Genomic DNA, 23,918 nt, shown 5'->3' with positions numbered 1-23,918 from the left:
AAACATTAGTTAAGATTTATTTAGGTTATCATTATGAAATCGGGCATTAATTTTATTCTATATAATTCTCGTTTTAAAATAATTTGATATAAATATAATGTCCGATTTTTACAAAGTTTTTTAAAGATTTTACAAAGTACATATTAAGTTGAATTTTCATATTTATAATTTGAAAGAGATTTCTAGTTCATGAGTAGCTCAGAAGCCGCGTTCATGCCCAGAGCCGGTCCCAATCCCAGATAAAAGAGGAGGGTTGATGTGCCAGGTTGGCATCCTATACATTGTAAAAGAAAACAATGCTCAAAGAACCGATATAAAGCCTCGGAACCAGATGGAATCTAAGATAACGAACCACGCAAAGAAAAGGAAAACGAGAAGTAAAAATAAGCTCATAATCAGATAAGCAACATGGAACATTACTTCTTTTAACAAGGACCAAGAGATAATAAAAGAACAGATAAATAAAAACATAGATATTTGTGCAATCCAAGAAACCAAGAAGAAAGGTAAAGGCAAAAGAGACTATAACCAATATTTTCTAGCAGTGAAGTGAAGAAAGAAGAACGAGTACGAGCAGGTGTAGGTATACTTGTCCATAAAAAATTTAAAGACAACACAAATAACTGCCGTTATATCTTTGAAAGAATAATACATATGAACATCAAAATGGACTATCAAAAAATACATGTCATATCTATCTACAGCCCCGAGAACTGGGAACCTAAGGAGGAACGAGAGGCATTCTACGAACAATTGCAAAACATTCTGGATAAAATACCTCATGAAGAGCCCTTAATTCTTATGGGTGACTTTAATGCACGAAATGAAATAATTCCAGGAGTAAAACAAAGATTTAATGAAAACCATGTCAACGCAAATGGAGAACTCATGGCTAATATCTGCTTTTAAAGAAATGAGAATCAATAATATATTTTCGACCATAAGCTCTAGTATAAATATACACTTGAAAACTCCAGGGGGCATAAAGCTATGATTAATTTTATAGTCACTAATAGAAAAATCCACCCAAAGCAAACTCTAGATATCCGAACTTTAAACTCAGTAGACGCAGGGAGTGAACACAAACTAGTACTAGCAAAAATTAGAATGAAAATAACACCAAAACATTTTCTACAAGAAAAATTCAATGTAAAATCATTGTGGAACGACTCTACAAGAGAAATGTACCAAAGGCGGCTAGCACAGAAGATACAGCTGAAACAAATAAACGAAATCGAAGATATAAACGCGAGCTGGGAGAAAATTAAAAACAACATTGAAGAAGCAGCAACAGAAGCTCTAGGAAAACGCAAAGTCATCTAAAACACGGAGGTGAAAGTGTAACCCTAGAGATAACAAAACTTATACAAAAACTAATATTGTACTGTCTACTGACTATAAATCTACTAACACCGCACTTAAGCTTACCACAATAGTCCTAACCAACAAAATCAATAAACTAATAACTTTATCAGATGATCAGGATTCAGATCCGGAAGATCCTGCGTAGACGCTGTATTTGTACTAAGACAAATCACATAAAGGCCATCGAGTACAATAAACCAGCATATCTATGTTTTATAGACCTGACAAAGGCTTTCGATAGCATCCAAGTCGAAGACGACCTACACCTACTGTATAAAAGATACATACCATCAATATTATACAAACCATCGAAAACATCTACTTCCATAATCAAATACAGGCAAAGATAAATGGAAAACTAACATAGTGTATACCAGTACAAAGCGGAGTCAGGCAGGGTGACTCGTTAAGCCCACTTCTCTTTAATATAGTAATGGACTAAATAATACAAGCAGTACGTAAAGGTCATGGGTACAGAATGGTGAACAAAAAAATCCAAATATTATGTTATGTAGACGACGCCGCATTAATAGCCGAGACAAAAGACGAGCTCCAAAGATTAAAACAAATCTTCAATACAACAGCCAAGAAATACAATATGATAATATCAGCAGAAAAAACCAAATGTATGACAATATATTAATACCCACTACGGCGTAAAATCGAAATTGATGGGAAAATTATTAAGCAGGAAGCAAGGTTTAGATATCTGGGAATAGATATAACTAGTTACGGAGATGTTGAAGAAGAAGTACGACAACAAAGCTTAACAGCAAGTAAAGCGGCGGGATCTCTTAATGACACAATCTGGAAGAACAAACACCTAAGACAAGACTCAAAAACAAGAACCTGTAAAGCAGCAAATAGACTTATATTAACATACACGGCGGAGACAAGAGACACATCTAAAACGAGATGACTACTAGAAACAATAGAGATGAAAATTCTCCGACGAATAACAGGGAAAAGTATGTTGGATAGGGAGAGAAGCGAAAATATAAGAAGAGCATGCAATAGCAATATAAGAAGAGCATGCAAGAAGACATAAATGGATGGGTGACAAAACGGAAACAGCAGTGGAACAGACACATCAGTATAATGGCGGAGGATAGGATAGTACGAGTAACACGAGATAAGTCACTAAATGGACGAAAAAGTATTGACAGACCAAGAGAAAGATAGTGCGACAATTTACACAATTAAGAAGGCTAATATTAAAGAAGAAACAGGCTTTAAAGTCTACATACAAGAAGGAAGAATAAGAAGAAGAAACAGATTTTTAAATCAGCAAATATTAAATATGGTTTTTTAAGAAAAAGTAGTCACAGTAAACAATGGAAAGAGTCCCTTTACGAGACGAGGGGTGTCCGTGATATAACATTTTTGTACAACTTTTTTAATTTCATTAAAATCTATAAAAAAATAATAAACGAATAATAAAATTACTTTATTTGAAGCTTCGTGCTAGTCTTCACTATCGCCTACTGTATCAGTTTTTTTACCTGAAAGCTCAACGCAAGTTTCTACAACCAAAACGAAAAATGTACAACTTTACAAAATTATTTATATATGGAAATAAACAGTGGCGGCTGGTGATAATTTTTTTAAGGATTGTGCCGAGTTGACAATACAAAAAAAAAATAAATAAGTACTTACCAAAAGTCTACTTTATGAAATGAAACTCAATACTTCGAGATCTTGATCTCCTCCAATACTCTCAACACATTTTCTCCAGTGGTCTCTACCTTTCACTACTCGAAGTGTTTCGCAGAATAACCATCTGGTTGGTGACCGTCTTCATGGTCTTCTCTCCGGAACGTTTTCAGAAACAATTAATCTCTCTAAATTATCGTCACCTTTGCAAACTCCGTGACTGTTGAAATTGCTGCTGACATGTAGTGGATAGCGTCTTTTGAATGTTAAGTTGGTTAAGGATAGACACGTTTGTGCGATGAGCTGTCCAAGTTATGTGCAGTATTATTTTCCAACATTACATCTCGAAGAACAATTACATTTTAATTTTTTTTTTAGTCAAGTGTTATTCCTTTCATTTATTTAAATTTGCAGCCTTAAGATACGAATTATCGGAATCCTTGGAGATAAAATATTTTTAAAGATTACATACGATAAATACAAATAAGTTTACAAGAAGTTCTATCCAACTTTACATACACATTTTGTTTAATAACACTTATAAAATAACAGCTAAAGATAATAGTGATCAGATTTTTGGAAGAGTTTTGTAATAAAATTAAACAGAATTATTGATTAGATTTATCTTAAGTGGTGGTACGTCCAGAACTTTTTAAGTATATAATACAAAGACAAACACTGTGTGCAAACGTAAATCAGTTCTTAAACAATGAAACTTTTGAAATTCTTTGCTATGGTGGCTTTCGTCGTCTTTGTGAAGGGTAAGAGTAATTTACATACTGTTTTATGATTTTTTTAATGTATTTGTTTATTATTTTATATAAAACCAAGTATAAATTAAAATGACAAAATAATAAAATATGAAGGTCGCATACTAGTTGTAATGTTCTGGCTTAGGTTTTTAGTAATAACGACAACTAACGTAGCCGGAGTGCTTAGTTTTCAGTTGAAAAATTGCTGGTGTCTGCCGGGATCGAACCCCGACCATCCGGCTTAGTAAATCAGTACTTGTTTTATTACTAGATGAGAAATATGCAAACAGACGTCGTAGGTAAACATTTCCGGCAGTACTGGATTACTAAACTAAAAGAAAATCCCTTCAGAGTCACGTCGACCACCTTGTCCCTGAGTCGGACCTTTCTGTCTAGTAGAACAAAATACGACGAAGATAGAAAATGGAGTACAGTATGGACTAGTTAAGAAAGAGAAGAGTAGAATCCAACGATCATATAAGCTGAATGACAACACATAGAATAGTAAAGACAGCAAGAAACGGTTTCCAATAGGAAGGCGATGAGTAGGATGACCACGAAAACGATGGAACGACAATTTACTGGAGGTACATTAAAGAACAGACTTTATGGACTATTGATTTATGGTCACAAAAGTAAATGGATCCACATCGTGCGCGTACATACGAAAGTGGTAAATAGTAAAGTCAAAATTATATTTTCGTTTGAAATTAGCTTATTTTATTGCCAAAAAACTGTATTCTGAATTTAGGCTAGTTAATTTTATTTAAAAGTTTTTACTCTTAGTAAAGTAGTTATTTGGGTTTTTTTATCTACAAGGTAAGTAATTTAGAATAATTATTATTATTAGCAGCTGTAAAAATTTCAAAAACCCTTTCCTTATTAGCACTATAATTAGTTTTAAGGAACAAAAATAATTTGGGAAATTGGTCACATTCAAAAATAAAAAATGTATTAAAAAAACCTTTGCGTTACAGTTCTTTTATCTGGAACAGAAAATTGAATAGAAAGATTTTTTTAATTACCCCAACAGAAGGTTCCATATACAGGAACTGCAACATAAAATTATACTTTTTAATGCATTTTTTATTTTTAAATGTAGCTTTAATTCCCCATGTTATTATTTTTCCATCAAAGTTGTAAGGCTTTTATATTGTTTCTAACAGTTATCAATCTGTTATTTATCTATTTATTCTATTTATCTAAATCTCCTTCTTTCATATTTTCTACGTCACTATCATCATTCAACTCATTAATAAATTTATTTCCACCATTCAAGTAGAAGTGACCAATCTTTTTACAGTATTCTACAATTTTGATCACTTTGCCGATTATTTTTTGACAGTCTTTTTTGGTAATATTAGATACTTCTTTTTTCATTACCTTTTAATCAAATTTACTAAATGTATTTGTAGGCCTCATACTTGATTTTAATTGTCCCCAAATTAACTCTAGAGAACTGAACTCACAAAAATCTTCGAAATACAAATCATTTTCCATTAGAAAACTTTGCATCCCATCTTTCTTTGAAGATGTATTTGGTATCTTTATCTTATAAAAGTATAAAAATGGTTATACTTACAGGTTACCATGCCTGAGCCACCTGTAAGTATAACTATTTTGCCTTTTTTAACCTTAGTCAAAATTTAAAACCACGTTTACTTTAATTAAATGGTCTATACTTATCTTAGGTATTTTAACCTGATGATGGAACTGTTGTTCCGAAAACGTTCGTATTTTTAATGTAGCCCTTTTAGGGTTTTTACAAAATATACCCATATACAAAGATTAACCTCTTTTTTGTGATACGTGGTATACAGCCAGCTGCAGGAATTATTTTCCTTGTGGATTTTTTTTTATCTTATAAAAGTTTTTCTGTCTTTTGCAACATGTAATAATTCGTCTACAGTCATGTTTGTCCAGTCTCGAATATTTCGCAGCCGTGACTTCCTATTTCTACCTATTCCCTTTTTGCTATCGACTCTACCCTGCATGCAGAAGCTGCAGAAGACTATATTTATCATTCCTCAGTATGTGTATGAGGTATGCAGTCTTGCGTACTTTTATTGTTCTCAACAATTTTTTGCCTTGACCCATCCTTCTCAGCACTTCCTCATTGGTTACCCTGGCAGTCCATGGAATTCTCAACATTCTCCAATATATCCAAAGTTCAAAGGCTTCAAACTTCTTAACTATTTGCGTTTTTAACGTGTCAAACACTCAAGGAGTGTTTGACAATAATTTGTTTATCTGCTTGTTACAGATACTAGTCTGCAAACATGAGCAGTTCTAGGAATGTAATTAACAGTCAAGGTCGAGAGATTATTTATATTGTTTATAAATTTATGCGAATCGAAAAAGAACTAAAAGACTTAACAATTCCTCTAAGTAATCTATAAGAGAGAGTAGCTAAAACTTGTAGAGTTGGTATCGGTATCACTATTGTAAAAAGCATAATTTCTGAAGCTAAGTTACCTGGTACTTATTTTAAGTCACCTAGAAAAACCATAAAAAAACCCTCAACTTCCAAGTAATCAGTTAGTAACTTTGTGGAAGAAATAATTTAAAAAATAATCTACTCTTATACAGCTATTCATAAAAGAAGACCTAGCATGCAAAGGATATTTTTAAAGCTGTTAAAAATGAAAAGAAAATAATAGACTTTTGGTAGATAGAAGACAATAGAAAAGTGTTGATTGGGAAATATGTCATTCAACCTTAACGCATTCAATATTTACGAACATTCAAAAAATATAAGAAGGAAGGACGAACCATAGTATATTGCGATGAAACCTACATCCACAGTTCTTATACGGTACCAAAGACGTGGGACGATGGCAAAAATAAATGTTTATAAATCTTCAGTGTCCTAGGAAAGACGTTTCATCATTATACATTCTAGAGGTACATTAATATTTGTATCTAATGCGTTAAATATGTTTACAAGGGGAAATAAATCAGGCGACTACCACGAAGAAATGAATTCAATAAATATATAGTCGCTAAAAGACAAATGTATCACTAATATTTTATATAAAATAAATGCTTTAAAAGTCGAGTTGTGTGCATTAATTAAAAAGTATAAACCATCTTATAAAAAAAATATTGTTGACACGCTTCTAGAGTAGCATGATATTTTTAACATTACCACTAAATCCCATTTATTGTTTATATAACAAAATTGATATAAATTATGTACAATATTACTGTAGATATTGCTTAACTGTCCACTGTCTGCCTTGTAAATTTACAAAAACAATTTTTTTTGTAACTATTTTCTTGCCTAAAAGATATAATAATACATGAACAATAGAATATAATTAAAAAGAAAATCAAAATAATATTTTCCTATACTGGGATTTAATTTCATTCGTTTTTACCAATGAACCTTAATGACATAAAGATTCATAAGAACTACTTGAATTTGTCAGCGCATGCGTTCTGGCTAAAACAGAACCTCACTTTTAAACTTTCTAACAATCAAAAATTTAGTTATTGTCGACAATTCAAAGAATTACCTCCTTTTAAATGTAGTTACATTGGGTTTTTCGATTAACCTTAGGTAAACCTTTGCGTTTTAAGTTCAATACATTTCATTTCAAACCTTGACTATTTAGAGTCTTTCTTGCAGATTTCCCCAATACTTAAGAGTTTACTATATATATATATATATATATATATATATATATATATATATATATATATATATAGTAAACTCTTAAATATTGATATTGGGGAAATCTGCAAGAAAGACTCTAATGTGTATCAATTGTTTCGCCGAACGTTTTCGCCAAAGAGAATTAATTTGGCTTCTTCAGGGCTGAAAGAGAATAAATTATAATTAGCTACCATATATTATCTATTAAAACATTATTGATCTTACCGTAACTTAGAATTGTAGAGTTAGAATATTAAAAAACTTAGCTAGTAACATAGTGGTGTTTTTTGTTACTATGTGCAAAAAAAGTTTTTTTTTATAAGGTTCGAAATGTATGGTAGCTTTGAACTTGACACGTAAAGGCTTACCCAAGGTTAATCGAAAAACCCAATGTAACTACATTTAAAAGGAGGTAATTCTTTGAATTGTCGGCAATAACTAAATTTTTGATTTTCAGACAGTTAAAAGTGAGGTTCTGTTTGAGCCAGAACGCAAGCGCTGACAACTTCATTATTAGTTCGTATGAATCTTTATGTCGTTAAGGTTCATTGGTAAGAAACGAATGAATTTAAATCCCAGTAAAGGGAAATATTATTTTGATTTTCTTTATTTAATTATATTATATTGTTTATGTACTATTAATTATATTATACAATATAATATAATTAAATAAAGAAAATCAAAATAATATTTCCCTTTACTGGGATTTAAATTCATTCGTTTCTTACCAATGAACCTTAATAACATAAAGATTCATACGAACTAATAATGAAGTTGTCAGCGCTTGCGTTCTGGCTCAAACAGAACCTCACTTTTAACTGTCTGAAAATCAAAAATTTAGTTATTGCCGACAATTCAAAGAATTACCTCCTTTTAAATGTAGTTACATTGGGTTTTTCGATTACCCTTGGGTAAGCCTTTACGTGTCAAGTTCAAAGCTACCATACATTTCGAACCTTATAAAAAAACTGTTTTTGCACATAGTAACAAAAAACACCACTATATTACTAGCTAAGTTTTTTAATATTCTAATTCTACAATTCTAAGTTACGGTAAGATCAATAATGTTTTAATAGATAATATATGGTAGCTAATTATAATTTATTCTCTTTCAGCCCTGAAGAAGCCAAATTAATTCTCTTTGGCGAAAACGTTCGGCGAAACAATTGATACACATTAGAGTCTTTCTTGCAGATTTCCCCAATATTTAAGAGTTTACTATTTAACTAATCTGCAAAGATTAAATTTCTTTTCTATATATATATATATATATATATATATATATATATATATATATATATATATATATAGTTTCTACTAGAAAAATATTAAACCCTACTCAACACACACAACAGTGTGAACTTTAACTGGACTATTGCAGTTAATTAATAAAAGAAAGAAGAAGTTCAGGCAATGATTTAGTTTTTCATTTTAGTAATTTTCGACCAGCGGACTCGCAGATATTTTTAAGGTCATAGCCGTTTTGAAAATCCACAAGCTTCTAAGAGCCTCTTAAGTACCAATTTTTTTGGTATTACTTCTATTGATTAAAATCAGTTTAATTTTATTGTCTTATCTATTTGTTTATTTTCAGCGAGCGACTTGGATGATGCTCGTAAAATCCTGGATTGTGCTCAAAGGGCTCTGACGATTGGAGTTCCTGAATTGGATTTACCAAGTTTCAATCCTCTAAATTATGATAAAGATATACGATATTATAATGACATGGTGGAAGAGTAATTATATTTATATATAATTTTATAATACTATAGTTAAAATTTACTAGACATAGAAAGAGAGAGGACAGGTAATGTTCATTTAATAAACCTTCTAAAAGTGAAGTCAGTTTCGATGTGACCGCCATGTTTTGTGACTGTTCGTTGCCCATTACTACCTCTCGCAGGGTTACCAGGTCTACTGATTTTTCAGTAGATCTACTGATTTCGACTTCAATTTACTAATTTACTGAAACACTAAGTATATCGATCTACTAAAAAATATGTAATGACAAAATCAGGTTCAAGTGATCATTATGTCAGTATTTAATTATAAATTATAAAAAAATCTATTTATTGATATTATATTCAGTATTCTCAATCTACTGAAGAAATAAAATATGACCTGGCAATTTTCTGGTGTCGGTTGGTGCCAATTTAGGCTTCAGTCAATTCCATACGATTACGCGTCCCCTCTCTTTCCTAGTCTAAGAGTTAAAATGATTATTACTTTTAACGTTTTTTAGCTTGGGTTAATTTACCAATTAATTTATTTTTATTTGTAATTTTTACACGCATAGATTATCCCTTAAAATTAAAATTTAAATATTTACGTACATCACAGATATATGGTGTTCCTATTAGTTTCCTAGAATTCATTTATCTACACTTCGGTGCTTTAATCCTTTAAAATCCGGAAATAACATAATAAAATAAATTTGTTCCTTTATCCGGTCGAGATGCTAATAATAAATCTCCATTGAAATGCATTATATCTACAATAGGGTTTTCCATTATATTGTAATAAAGCGAGGTGGGAGGTAAACGGAATAGTAACAAAAACTACTGAGCAAATGAGCAAACTTTTCTCTCGAAAACTATGGAAGAAATGTTCGAGTTTGACAGACAATTTGCCTTGACAAAAAAGAGTTTGAGGGAAAAGATAACAAAAATGAGTGAAACAAAATAGCACATAGCACATTCTCGGGTATGTAAACAAACGTACACATAATATTATAAATAAAGTCCAGAACCTGCAGGACCTTGTCATGATTTACTCGATGATGTTGCTAGTGAAGAGTACTTCATATCCTTTGATATGTTGAATTTAATTATGAGGACACAAATATTATTTATATTGACGATAAAAAGGAAAAATATTCAGAATTCATCGCTGTGTGCAAGTACTAGAAAGGGATACGAGAAACGATCGTGCGCATGCAGCAGTGAAATCTTGCCACTTTGTTAGCATATTTCATAAGTAGTTATTGAAGAAAATGGATTTCGCAAATGCTGTGTTATAAATTGTGAAAATACAACAAAAAACAGTAAATATAATTTCTATCGGTTTCCAACTTCTAAGCACATATTAATGCCACGAGAAAAGTGGGTTTATATCATAATAAAGCAGAAGTAAGCAACATAACCCAAATTCTGCATTCTTCGCCCGATTTCGTAATAAGTTTACGTGAACATTAAATTAAAGTTCACTTTAAAGTGTAAATTTCAATAATAATCATGTTGGTTCTAGTTTGTTTACAATTTTAATTCCTTTTTTCAAATTTAAAAATATGCTAAATATTTCTTCAAGTTCGGATTATGCCTAAAAGTTGACGGGAAAAGAATTAATTATTTAAACCAATGTGATGTATGTTTCTTTAAATGGTTTGGATTGACAAAATATACAGTTATATGTATATATATATATATATATATATATATATATATATATATTATACAGTGTTTATTGTTGGAATGTTGGCGCATTGATGGAATTATGTTACAACTTCTAAAAAGCTAACGTTAATTCTGGTAATTTTCTACGATTTTGACGCTGACGTTTAGCTAAACGTCTCTGACAGGAGTTACGGTTATCTGACGCAATCTAATACATTTTCTTATTATAAAGTAGCGGGTCCTTTAATGTGCTAGAAACGGCATATCCTCTGATTCTTTTATATCCTATAAAATAAATCAACTTTAAGGTAATAAGCATATATCATTAACAAACTCTAAACCTTCTGAATTCTATTTTTAAATTTTTATTTACCCAACACCCTAATTAAAAATATTCTTTCTATGAAAATTTGAGTAGTAATTCTAGTAATATTAGAAGTTTTATATCGTATTTAAGTACATACACTAATAAAAATATCTGATTTACCTATATTTGTTATATTTTCTCCTACAGAATAATAATTGGTTTATTTTTAGGCTTTACTTTTTGGGTCACAACACCCAAGTGTATGGAATTCCAGATTGGCAAGTAAAAGAAATAAAGCAGATAAGTCAAGATAGTGATGCATTTGCTGTGTTTAATTTTAGTTTAACCTTTCCAGAATTTAATGCGAGTTGCGACTTCGAGCTTAATACCTCATCTTTATTTTTCCAAAATCAATATACTGGAACACAGACGTAAGTTTCACTTTTAGATTAACTATAAGATGTAACAGAAGGTAAGAAAAAATTTATTTATAGCAGTGAGCCAGCGTACATGTATTTTTTGGAGAAACCTTTTAATACAATTCAAATTTTCATTATCATCATTGGCATTAAGGTGTTATTCTGTGCAGATTTATGCTAGTTAACAATTTCGTTCCTCCTTGCATGCTCGAGCTTCGCCAATAAAGTATCGAAAGGTAGCTTTAATTTGCCCTGTCTAGATCTTCTACCCACCGCAGGGCTCTAATTTTACAGTGACTATAGCTTTAGCTTCGGCTAATTCTTTAAACTTATTGTATAGTTCAGTGGTTCTCAAACTCTTTTGTAGTAAGCTTTATGTTTGTAAATAGCAACCGCAAATTCTTAAGAGTTCTAATTTCTAGCCGGTTTCTTTATCTTAAGAACATTTTTCTTTTACTTCCAATTACTGAGTAAGGTGCAAGAATTTGTCAAGTTTTATTCTGCGAAAGGCCAAGTTCTTGTGAGTAATGTGAGATCGACTGCCTTGAATTCTCCTGCACACTCTCACGTACCTCGTCGACGTTTTTGGTAGATATTGGGTTTCGTCGACGAACGGGTGTGTTTTATTTGCTGAGGAACATTTATTGTTTGCCGAACCACTGAATTCCATTTTATGCATCACACTGTAAATAGTCCTCTTGGTAGGACGATTATGATGAATTATTACGAAATAAATCAATATATTACGAAAATAAATCGAACATAAATAGACGTTGATGAAGTCAGCAAAGGTCCATCTTTCTGGGATTGATTGGAGATCGTTAACTTATAATTTCACCAAGTAGTAACGACTTGGATACAGGTGCAATGCTGTATACTCGTAGGCAGAACTGCACCTATAACCAAGACCTAACTTGGCAACTCTCTTTTTTTTCTTCTGCATATTCTAGTCGCTTGTATTCTCTTTTCGTTATAAATTTCTCTGCTATTTCATGTGTTTCTTTGAAGTTGTTTAAGCCTAGCTTGTATTTTTTCCTCTACTGCAGTTCAGCATTCATCGTCATACCACTCCGTATTTCTTTGCCTTTTGGCTTTTTCGACAGTTTCCTCGGCAGATTCTGTTATTATTGTTTTTAATTGTCTCTATTCTTCCTCTGCAGTATCTTCCTCTCTGATTCCGTTGAGTTTTATTTGTAGAGTATTTTAATATTCTTATGTCTTTGTTGGACTTTTGAATCCTTCAACATTCCATTTTTTAATTTGGCTATTTTTCCCTTTTGCCGTTGTCGAGGCCTGATAAGTAAAATAATTAATAACCATATTTAGCAATTATAGAACCATGTTCTCTCGTTCCCCATTCAAGCAAAGCAAACGGCTAAAGAGTTTAGACTTCCTAAGGTAGCCAAAGAACAATGTGGATTCGTAGCAAGAAAACAAATGCATGGGCAGATAATGAACACCTTACAGATAATAGACAATTAAAAAGAAAGATAATGAACTCACTAAAGCGGTTCTCAAGTTGTGGCGTCGGCTAGGAAGTCATTTTTATAAATAGATAAAAAATCTCAAAAACCTCAAAAATATCTTTATGATACATACTTTATTTTGTTTACTATTGACTGGCCAGTTGGTTGTTAAAACCAGTACCAATAAAACACACACACATACAAACACACATTTTGTCGACTGTCTAAATTTATCAGTTGTTATCTCATGTAAAATTTACTTTTAGGGTTAGAATAATTACGAATGAATGGACTGGTTCTATTAATGTCACCAAACCGAACCAAGACACTGCTGAACAAATAAATGATCTTCAAATCAGTTGGCATGCACAACGTACCGTGGTAAGTAATCTTAGTTTCTTGAGTAAGCTTCTTAATAAAGTTTCTCCTGAATTTCTTAGCTATTTTCATATTTTCAAATAATTCCTGTAGATAATGTGTTTATTATTTCTATTTTAAAATAGTTGATATTTAAACCACATTCCCTTACCAAATCTTTTTCGTTGAGGAATAATCGCGAAGAGACAATTTTTTTTATCGATACACTTACAATACGACATGAGATACTGAAAAAAAGGCGTGAGAAGAACTATATCATTAAATTACTAGAACTATTTTGCTGTTTTCCAAACACAATAAAATAAGATAAAATGACAATCACGTGCTCTGGTATGTTGTATTCGTGAATTTTGAGAAAACCCTCGAGAAATCCCACCATCAAAAGTCTTGGTCTACCACTACGTCTATTTCCTACTGGTACCACTAATAGGGCTCGTATGACTGGATAATTTTCCTTTGCTCTTGACACATGTGTCAAGTCATGTGTGATACAAAATTATGTCTCCTTCTTGAAATACCATTCTCACAGATTGCGCACATTATTCTTATTTTATTTGAATTTCTGTTTCCCATTTGGCTTAAATTTCCACCTTAAATAACCACCAATTATAGTGGTTTTGTGTGGCCGTTAAGAAGGTGAAAACCAAATCTTCAGCGTAAGTCATAATCTGCGTTGACTTATTAAAGCTTGTTCACCTGATGATGTAACTTATAGTCATTTCTAATGCTACATTAAAGTGAAGACACGCCAACGCCTCTCTCTGCGAATAATATTTTTATTCATGACTTTATATTATTTACATCTTAGGACGCTATCATACACTAACTTCAAGTCTACTAAAAGATTAGAAAGACATATCAATATTAAATTAATTGGTTTTTTCTAAGATTTGACGTAGCACAAACACCTGGTCACTTGTTGACTTATTTGGCATACAACCGCTTTAATATTTACCAACGAATTCTTCCACGTACGTAACGGGTGTACAGGGTGTTTAAAGCAATATTTTGTATATTGTATTCAGAAGAGTTTTACCCCTATAATTTTTACATTCCAACAAATTTCCCTTTTTGTACAGTGGTCATATGATGGCAGGCCACCATTCCTCTAGCATTTGTTGTTCTGCATGTTTGATGATGAGTGGTTGTTATTTCTTGGTCTTTGGGGTAACGCATCATTTTTCACTTCGGTACTAAGTTATTCTTTAAAGTGCTCAACTCATTTGCTTTGTACTGCGTCACTGTTACTAATCCTATATGTCCATTTTTGTCCCTACACATCGTCAGCCGTGGTTTACATTCTTTTTGTTGTCTTATTTAGGATGTTATAGAGCTTTCTGGTTTCATTTTGCTCCAGTAGTAATTAAAGCTCTTGCATTATCTGGTTTTCCAAGATCCCTTTTTTTTCTTCGATGCACGCCTTTTTCCTCCTTCCTGAGTTATTTGTACATGTGTGGAGTGGGTTCTTTTAGTCTTATGGCATCACTTGTTTCCTTAATTGTTCTTCTACACATATGCCATTGTTTGCTACCTGTTTAATTTTCATTTATTGTGTTTTCTTTATAAAGGTTATTTTGATACCTTTAGAGTATGCAGGACTTTTTTGAAAGTTTTAAAATATAACGAATGCCTTTTTTTCCCTTTATTTTTTTGCGTTTGAAATTCTTGCTCCCTATTTTTGCACCTACCAAGAATTGGTCTAAATCTACATTATCCCCACGATAAGAACGTACATCCATTAGATTAGAGAAGTACCTGGTTTATAGTAAGATGTTATCTATTTGATTTTTTGTTGTTCAATTAAGCGAAGTCCATGTTACTTTATTGATATTCTTGTGGGGAAAGTAGATACTTCCAACGTAGGTACTTTCATGCCTTTGGAAGCTGCAACTTCTAATATCTATTTCCATTGTCGTTAGTAACATCATGAGCCCTGCATTTTCTGAATATGGACTATATATATTTGCTTTCCCTATTATGCTATTGCTTTCCCTATATTTTCAATTATGATCTTGATGTTGTTTCTGGGACGTCTGTTGTAGTTAGTATCTATTTCGTCATAGAGGTGATCTTTAACAATCATACTTCTTACTCTTAGATAACATACTCGTGGGCTTATTGTTCGACGTCCATAATAAGACGTTTTGCTTTTTTCCACAAGGAATCTACGTTCCTGTATTTGGCTGTATACCATATATTAAAAAAATTTATTAAAAATCCTTTGTAAAAGGTATATATATATTTTTTTTTTTTTTTTTTTTTTTTTAAATATATACCTTTTACAAAGGATTTTTATTAAATTTTTTTGCTTTTTTGTTAAGAATGAATGCGGTACTGAATGCATGATTGTTCTTATGACAGCTATAATATATATTGCATTATCCCTTTTGAAAAATTCCTTTCCAATCCATCTTACTTCTTACACAGCAGTAATGTGTGTTTAATATTGAGTTAGTATGTCTATTATTTTTAAAAATTTCCAGGTTCATAAAGTGTTTGCATGTTTCGGGTATATATTTTAAAATCTTAGTCCTTATTTCGTTGTCTTCATAAGTTTAGTCCGGTATATTTAGCTGTAGATCTCGTACCACTGTTACTAGAAAAACTGTAAAAATAATCGAATAGTTAAACAATTAATTAAGAATAATAGGATAAAAGATGAACTGTGACAAAACTAAAACTACTTCAATATTACACTAGAAAAAATAAACATAGAACAAGTGAAAGAAATAGGTATACTTGGAGCATATGACAAATGTTAACTTAGAAGGAAAAAATTAAGAAGGAAATTAAAAGAAGGATTAGATTAGCTTGGGCAGCTTTTGGTACATACTGGAGAACAAGAAGTATCCTAAGTACCTAAAAACGGAGTTTTTTTCATCAGTGTATACTACCCATTCTTACAACAACAATCCTTCATTCATTCTGGTTTGTGGCAACTCCTCTCCATATTCTAACTTCAAAAGATTTTAAGTCATCCTCTAAATTGTCTTAAACAATAAGTCTTGGTCTTTCTCTACCTAGTTGCCCCATCGACTCTCTTTCCTCAAAATCTTTCCAGATTATTGTAACCCATGCGCCACGAACTTGCTTTTCTATTCCTCCATATATTATATTTTTCTGAGAGTTTTCGCTCGAAATGTGTAAGCAATTATTGGTTCTTGTGTGTGAGTGACCACGTTTTTGTTGCATATGGTTTTTTCAGGGTAGTTTGGTGCCATACGCCTTTTCAAGCTATAGTAGCACTTATGGTTAGCACGCACTATTCGTCTTTCAATTTCTTCGTTTACTTGTTTTTACATACAACTGTAGACTGTAAACTATAGACTGAGTCAATAATTTATAATTTATGTATTCTCAACGATATATTAGAAAAAATTCTAAACCAAATTGCATTGTTGAACTCAACGATTTATGTTTTTTTTTGATACTGATAATATTCTGTTTTAGCCTCTGGTACACGCAAAGCCAAACGGCTATAACGATATCTTGGCATATGTATATAACGGCACCATTATGACAGCCCTTAGCCAACCGAATACATTTGTTGGTGATTTTCTTCAAGAAAAACTTAATACAGATTGGTGGCTCAACGGAAAAATATGGAAACTAGTACAATGGTGTCAAGATAACGAGTATATATAAATGCCGATAGATATTACTTATATTATTAAATATTTTCTTTTGTGTATAATGTACAAATTATCAATGTAATATATAATGTGTGCATTCAATAAATTGTGTACTATAAGGAAGGTATGTTGTTATTTTTCCGTTATATACCGTTAAGTTCATTTGATTACTTTACTTAGGGAAAGAATGTATTTTTAATGTTAACGTGTATTTATTACAGCAATATTCTTACATAAACAAAACAAAAATTACCGATTAACAGGACTTAGATAAACAAATACATGAGGCGTTATAAGCTCTTAAGTCAATAATAATAATCCCAGTATGCCCTTTGTCTCCAGTAGAGCGCATGGCATAATATCACTAATAATACACGACGCAGCGCGATCTACATTGTAGGCAACATACATACAACAAGAACAAACACATTACAACTTAGGTTGCATACACGTAGGAGATTTGTTAGAATCTTCCCCTTTAGTTCAGGCAGAGTCTCTCAAGTAGAAGCAAGAACAGATGTGAGTAGAAGGCAACACTGGCAGGTGGGCCTCTGGACGAAATCTCTCCGGAAGCCACGACGAAGGAGCTCACTAGTAGAAGGGTCATCATTCGGGTCAGGTGATATTGTAGGAAGGAGTACCTCAGCATCTCTATGAGGCGAAGCAACGTCATTCTCTTCTTCGCATAGATGGATTTCATCAGGCATGGCTAATGCTGTTTTGGTGAGATGTCCTCTTATGCGAATGGAAACCAACGGGTTAGGGGACGGACCATCATCGATAGCGATATCAGCACAAGCGCTAATACATAGTATTTACTTAGAGGTTCGGCTAGATTCTATGACAACGACATCTCATAGATGGTTGTGCTAACCTCCTTGGTGATTATGTATGGATCATAACGACGTGGAGCGAACTTTGCCGTGAAAAAGTCCTTCTCTTTACTAAGAGCATGTACGTCAACAAGCACTTCGTCTGACACATCAAACATCACATTGGCGCAGCGATACTTATCGGTAAATGTCTTTGCGCGATCTTAGTTCGCATCGTAATTTCGCGAGCTTGGTATAGAACAAACACTACTGAGAAACGTTAGGTACGGGGTTATCTCTGGTACGAAGTTGTCATTTTGTACAATAGTCCAAAAGTTTCGTTGTACATCATCGAGAGTATGAAATTCACGACCGAAGGTTATAAATGCGGCACTATAACCTGTTGACTGCGATTTAACGGAGTCCATGACGAATCTTACAGCTGGAATTTGTTCTTTCAATGATGTATGGTCAACTCCCAAAATTGCCAGTCGGGGCTTCAGATTACGATTTTTTCGTTCTACAGCATTTGCGACTACCCAATAAACTGAGATTAGGGTTTGTTTAAAACCTAAACGGTACGCTACTTGTTGCATGACTGCACTAACAAACTGTATAGTGTTATAACTAATGACGCGTCTGGGTAAACCATATCTTAAGATTACTTTGTCAACTAAAAAGCGGGCACAATTCTCGTCATTAGCTGCTTTAAGAGAAAATAATTCAATTCAATTACGGGTGATATCTTGATGATAGATCCACTAGTATTCGTCAGATATCTCTGGAAGTGGAGCGAATAGATCCATAGACATGGTTTCGAAGCGTTGAGGTTAGACAGGTGTTTGAAAAACTTGGTTTTAGATTAGATGCTTTATAACGTTGGCAATCCAGGCACTTCGCTACATAATCTATTATTGTTTTACGCATCATCATAATTATTATCATCAACATTATATCACGCTTTCTTGTAGGTAAAACTAAAGATTAATATAAACAAGACGCAAATAATGACTAATCTGGTGATAAATCGAAATATTGCTATTGATGGAAGGGAAATTATGCAGACTACATCGTATAAGTACTTAGGACATGAAATTGGTTTGGTAGAGATAACCAGAGATGTGAGCTCCCACGTCGCACAGAATTAGCCTGGGCAGCATTTGTAAATTAAACTATGTATTTAAATCGGATCTACCCATATGCCTCAAAACGAAACTCTTTGACCAAGGTGTGTTACCTGTACTCACTTATAGAGCGGAAACATTAACACTCACAAAAAAGGTAGTGAATAAAATTTGCATGACTCAGAGGGATATGAAGCGCTAGATATTGGGTGTCTGTCTGAAAGATCGAGCCCAAACGAAGAAATACGTCGTAGATCAAAAACAACAGACCATCGAAAAAATCGCGTCACTAAAATTGAATTGGGCAGGACAAGTCGCCAGATTATCAGACAACCGATGTAAAAAACGTATTGTGGAGCACAGACCAAGACAAGAACTAATACGGATCAGAGGACTTCCACCAACTAGATGGACTGACGATCTAAAGCGTGTTAGCAATAACTGGGTGCAAGCCGGATAAGAAAGATGGAAAGAAATGAGGGAGACCTATGACCAGTAGTGGATGCATACAGGTTGATGATGTTGATGATGATGATGATGTTTTACGCATACCAGTCCAATAATATCTGCTAGCGATTCGTTGATAAGTACGTTCGGCATCATAATGTCCAGGTAAGGGTGCATCGTGATAATCACTAAGTATATTTTGTATGCGTGATCTGTAAAGAATACCTTGCATCATAAAATATCCTCGTTCAGACTATCTTGTATAATCATCGGAATTGATATCTGGGTTTTCGAAAAATCTTTCTCAAATCAGCATCATTTAGTTGTTAGACAATATTAACATTAATATTTTTAATTGGTGGATGTGATAGTATATTACAGTGGTTCATACCAATATACTATATTACATACGACATTTTTAAACGTCCAGGAATATAATCTATTTTTAAGTCATAGACCATTAATGACAGGGCTCATCACGAGAGACGACCAGATGGAGATTTGAGAAATATTAACCATTTTAGAGGTTTATGATCATTTTGTATTCTGATTTGAAAATTTTTGATATATGCTATGAACTTATTTACTGCCCACACGACATCTAAGGCTTTATTTTCTGTTTTATGTACGGAAATATTCGAAAGGCTTTTAACAATATGTAGCGATTGTTCTACATCGCGAGCTGCTTCAACAAGTTCTCTAAACTTAGATATAGTTTCTCTCGTTGCCTTATCTCTAATAAAACCATATCAAGTTGAGTATGAGCATTTTACGAAATGGCGGATGCGCCTTGAAGAGTTGAAAACAACGTGCGCCCTTTGCTGATAAAAAAGTCGGTTTTTTCATTGTCACCTTGTTTGACTACGAAAAGTTTTCGATAAATAAATACGCCGGCTTTGGGAAACCGTAAGCATGTTGGAGACTTTCTATAGCCTCAACAAACGTTTCAATGGAAGATTTAATACCTTGATACCACGTTGCAGCTGAATCAATTAAAAGCATAGACATTCCTTTTAACACAGGATGATCAGAAATACTAAGACAGTCTTTATACACCATAATGGCATCAATAAATGCCTCGACATCTCCATTTGGTTTTCCCGAAAATCGATGTTTACATGCTGAGAAGTTGGAATTAGAAGTACTTATAGTTTGGCCTTTATTGTTAATACCTTATAGACTTGCAATTAACCTCTGAAGCATATCTTGCGTCATCAATACTTGTTGAACTATTTCAACTTCCTGAGCCATGTTTGTAACTTTATTTTTTGATCGAAGAAACATAAACAGTTTATAGAAAGAATAAATTGCGTAGAGAATTGAGAGAACAGTGTCTAATATTGATTTAACGTCTTCACTAATACTGCGCAACTAAAAACAAACCAGTGTCCACTACTTAAGTCTTTTTACTATGGTAAAGGAACTAAAAGACAATCAGTATTCACAACACATTTTGGTCACTTCATAACGAAACACACAATTAAGTAACACTGCACTTAACTTAAACAAAAGAAAATAATGCCGATAGTGGGGCGCCGATTTATAAGGGGGATATGTTGTTATTTTCGCTTTAATTATCGTTGAGTTCGTTTGACTACTTTACTTAGGGAAAAAATGTATTTTCAATGTTATTGTGTATTTAGCCCAGTCTGGTTATACAAAAATCATCGATTTCACGGCAAAATGTTTCGCAGATATCTGAAGCTTTTAAGACATAGGTGGGGGTTACTAGATGACGAATAGATAAAAAGATACTCCTATTTTTACCTTGCGTTTTTTTTAAACAATAATTTATAGTCAGAATTTGATTTTTTATCTATAAGTTTTTTCCCTTATATTTTAAATAAACAATATTTATACCATTTTTTTATATCAAGACTATCTTTATTTTCCCATTTTTTCAATTAAAATTGATAAATAATTTACGGAATTATTTGCAAAAAAGCAGTTTTTTTGCACTAATTTATAAATTTAATTAATTTTTTTATTAACAAAATAAAATGTTATTAATACATTTCAACATTGAGGAATTACCGTCCTTTAAATTTGTGCGAAATCAACCACCGATCGTTCATATAGTTTAAAAGTTATTTAATTTGTTTATTTCTGGGACTAATTATTTAAACCATTGAACTTGCCCTATGAATGATGCTAGACACATTTAACAAATTTCATAGGATTCTTTAAGACTTATACTATCTCAGAAGTTAAATGAATATTGAGTTTTCGTCGAAATTATTTACAAAATAAACGTTTGAAAAAGGGGTATGTTTTTTACTTATAAACAATTGTAATAACTTCTATATTTTTTAAGCTACAGACTTGTAGGTACAACAATTAGATTGCTGGTAAAAAAACTCACATTTAACAAAAAAAAATAAACCTTCTATGAACAATAGAAACGAAGTTAGCGACAATTTTTTTGTTAATTATATCTCGATTGTTTATAAACATTAAGAAGTAAAATTTGCACAAATTTTGAATGAAAATCTAAACTTTAGATTGAATTTTATATCTATAAAATTCATCCAATTTTTCGAAACTTAAAACCTTTCGAAACGAAGTTACTTTCGAAAGATCGACATAGGAAAGTGGAGGGGAAACTGTTTTAGCTCCTCGCTGCAAAATTTAATATTATGGTTACGGATTTATCATTCAAAAGCTTCAACAGTTCTGTAGGAATTTCATCAGGTCCATTTGCTTTTCCATTTTTAGCGTTTCTTATTGCGTATTCTACTTCTTCTTTCAATATGTCTGGCCCAGTTGCATTGATTATCTGAGTTAAGTTGTTTCTATCGTCTTCAAATAATTCATTCAGATATTCTGTCCATCTTTTTATTTTATTCTCTAGATCTTCAATAAGATTTCCATCTTTGTCCTTAAATTTACCTATTTGGCGTTTCTTTATGCTTCCTGTTATCTCTTTTACTTTTTTGTGCATATTGAACGCATCGTACTTTTTCTCATAGGTTTCCATTTCTTTACATTGTTCTTTAATCCACTCCTCTTTGGCTTCTTTTATTCTCTTTGTTATGTGTTTATTTATTTCTTTGTATTTGTCTGGGTAATTCTTCATCTTTCTTCCTTGTTCCATCAAGTCTAGTATATCTTGTGTCATCCACCCCTTATTCTTTGTTATTGTTTTTGTAAGATGTTTCTTTTCTGCTGTTTGTATAGCTGTATTTATGTATTTTAATTTTTGGTTAACATTGTTTGTATCGTTACTTTGTTGCTGCACTGAACGGAGGTTTTCATTTATTTCTTCTCCTGTTTCTTGTCGTATTTTTGTTTCTAAGTTTATTTAAATCTAGTGCCTTTCTGTGTGGTCTTCTAATCTTTTTTGGTCTCACCTCTATCACAGTGACTACCGGGTTATGATCTGAGCCTATATCAGCTCCTGGGTACGTCTTAGTACATTTAACAGCATTATGATACCTCCTTGCTATCATAATGTAGTCTATTTTATTTCTCACTATTTTTTCTTTGGTCTGTTGTGGAGATGTCCATGTATATAACTGTCGAGGAGGTAATTTGAAAAAGGTATTTATTATTACGAAGTCTTCTCTTTGGCAAAATGGAAACAATCGATCTCCTCTATCATTTCTGTTTCCAAGCCCATATTTTCCTACTTGTTCTCCTACCTTACCTTGACCCACCTTGTCATTAAGATCGCCCATTAATATGTTAATATATGGAAAGACTGAGTTAATAAGTGAAGACAAACAACCTGCAACAAAAAGGTTCAGACCTGATAGTGAAGTCGAATAAATGAACCAAATTTTAACTTTTAAACCAATGTATGTAAAGAAAATAAAAAAAGTAAAGTTCAATAAACATTGCAAAATTTAATAAGGCAAGTGATGAAAAAATCGACTTATTTTATCAAAGCAGTAAGGCAGATTAGATTAATATTGTATATCATATTTGTAAGAAAAATAGAATAAAAATCAATATTGTTAATGATAAAAATATAAACAATTATAATTAATATAAGGAATATAATAATATAATGTGTAAAAAATTACCTGAAATTTAATTTATAAAATATATAAGTATTATTACATCATTGATATAAAATGAAAAAACATATGTTGATTTTCCGGGATTTTCCGAGATTTATGGGGGGTGAAAATTCCCGACCAGTGAAAACTATGTAGTTATTCATATTTCGACGAGCTATCCCAGAAAAAAAAAGAGGCTTGCAGCTGCAAAGGAAGCCGAGATAATGTAAACTTTTCCTACGTGTTGCAATTTGAAGTTCCGATGCCGAAAAAAAAAACGGAGCTGAAACAGATATCGACTCCACTTTCCTATGTCGATCTTTCGAAAGTACCGTCGTTTCGAAAAATTAGATAAATTTTATAGCTATAAGTTTCAATATAAAGTTTAGATTTTCATTCAAAATTTGTGCAAATTTTACTTCTTAATGTTTATAAACAATGGAGATATTATTTTTTAAAAAATAGTCCCTAACTTAGTTCCTATTGGTCATAGAAGGTTTTTTATTTTTTAA

General features: G+C 32.2%; 1 protein-coding gene across 1 annotated transcript; it reads left to right on the top strand.

Annotated features, from left to right (window-relative positions):
* Positions 1–3,617: 3,617 nt before the first annotated feature.
* LOC140441465 (uncharacterized) lies at positions 3,618–17,145 on the top strand. The gene is made up of 5 exons (XM_072532200.1): positions 3,618–3,779; positions 9,023–9,164; positions 11,358–11,558; positions 13,279–13,393; positions 16,841–17,145. Exons 1-5 carry the CDS (start codon positions 3,728–3,730, stop codon positions 17,033–17,035), a joined length of 705 nt encoding a protein of 234 aa, XP_072388301.1. The 5' UTR covers positions 3,618–3,727; the 3' UTR covers positions 17,036–17,145.
* The last annotated feature ends 6,773 nt before the right edge of the window (positions 17,146–23,918 follow it).

The sequence above is a fragment of the Diabrotica undecimpunctata genome, chromosome 5 (assembly GCF_040954645.1).
Source record: "Diabrotica undecimpunctata isolate CICGRU chromosome 5, icDiaUnde3, whole genome shotgun sequence".
Classification (NCBI taxonomy): Eukaryota; Metazoa; Arthropoda; class Insecta; order Coleoptera; family Chrysomelidae; genus Diabrotica; species Diabrotica undecimpunctata.
This window is presented reverse-complemented; position numbering and strand designations above follow the sequence as displayed.

Excerpts from the sequence above, each read along its gene's own strand:
- LOC140441465 (XM_072532200.1), top strand. The coding sequence starts at position 3,728 with ATGAAACTTTTGAAATTCTTTGCTATGGTGGCTTTCGTCGTCTTTGTG. Across the intron at positions 3,780-9,022 it reads TTTCGTCGTCTTTGTGAAGG|CGAGCGACTTGGATGATGCT; the intron begins GTAAGAGTAATT and ends GTTTATTTTCAG. Across the intron at positions 9,165-11,357 it reads TATAATGACATGGTGGAAGA|GCTTTACTTTTTGGGTCACA; the intron begins GTAATTATATTT and ends GTTTATTTTTAG.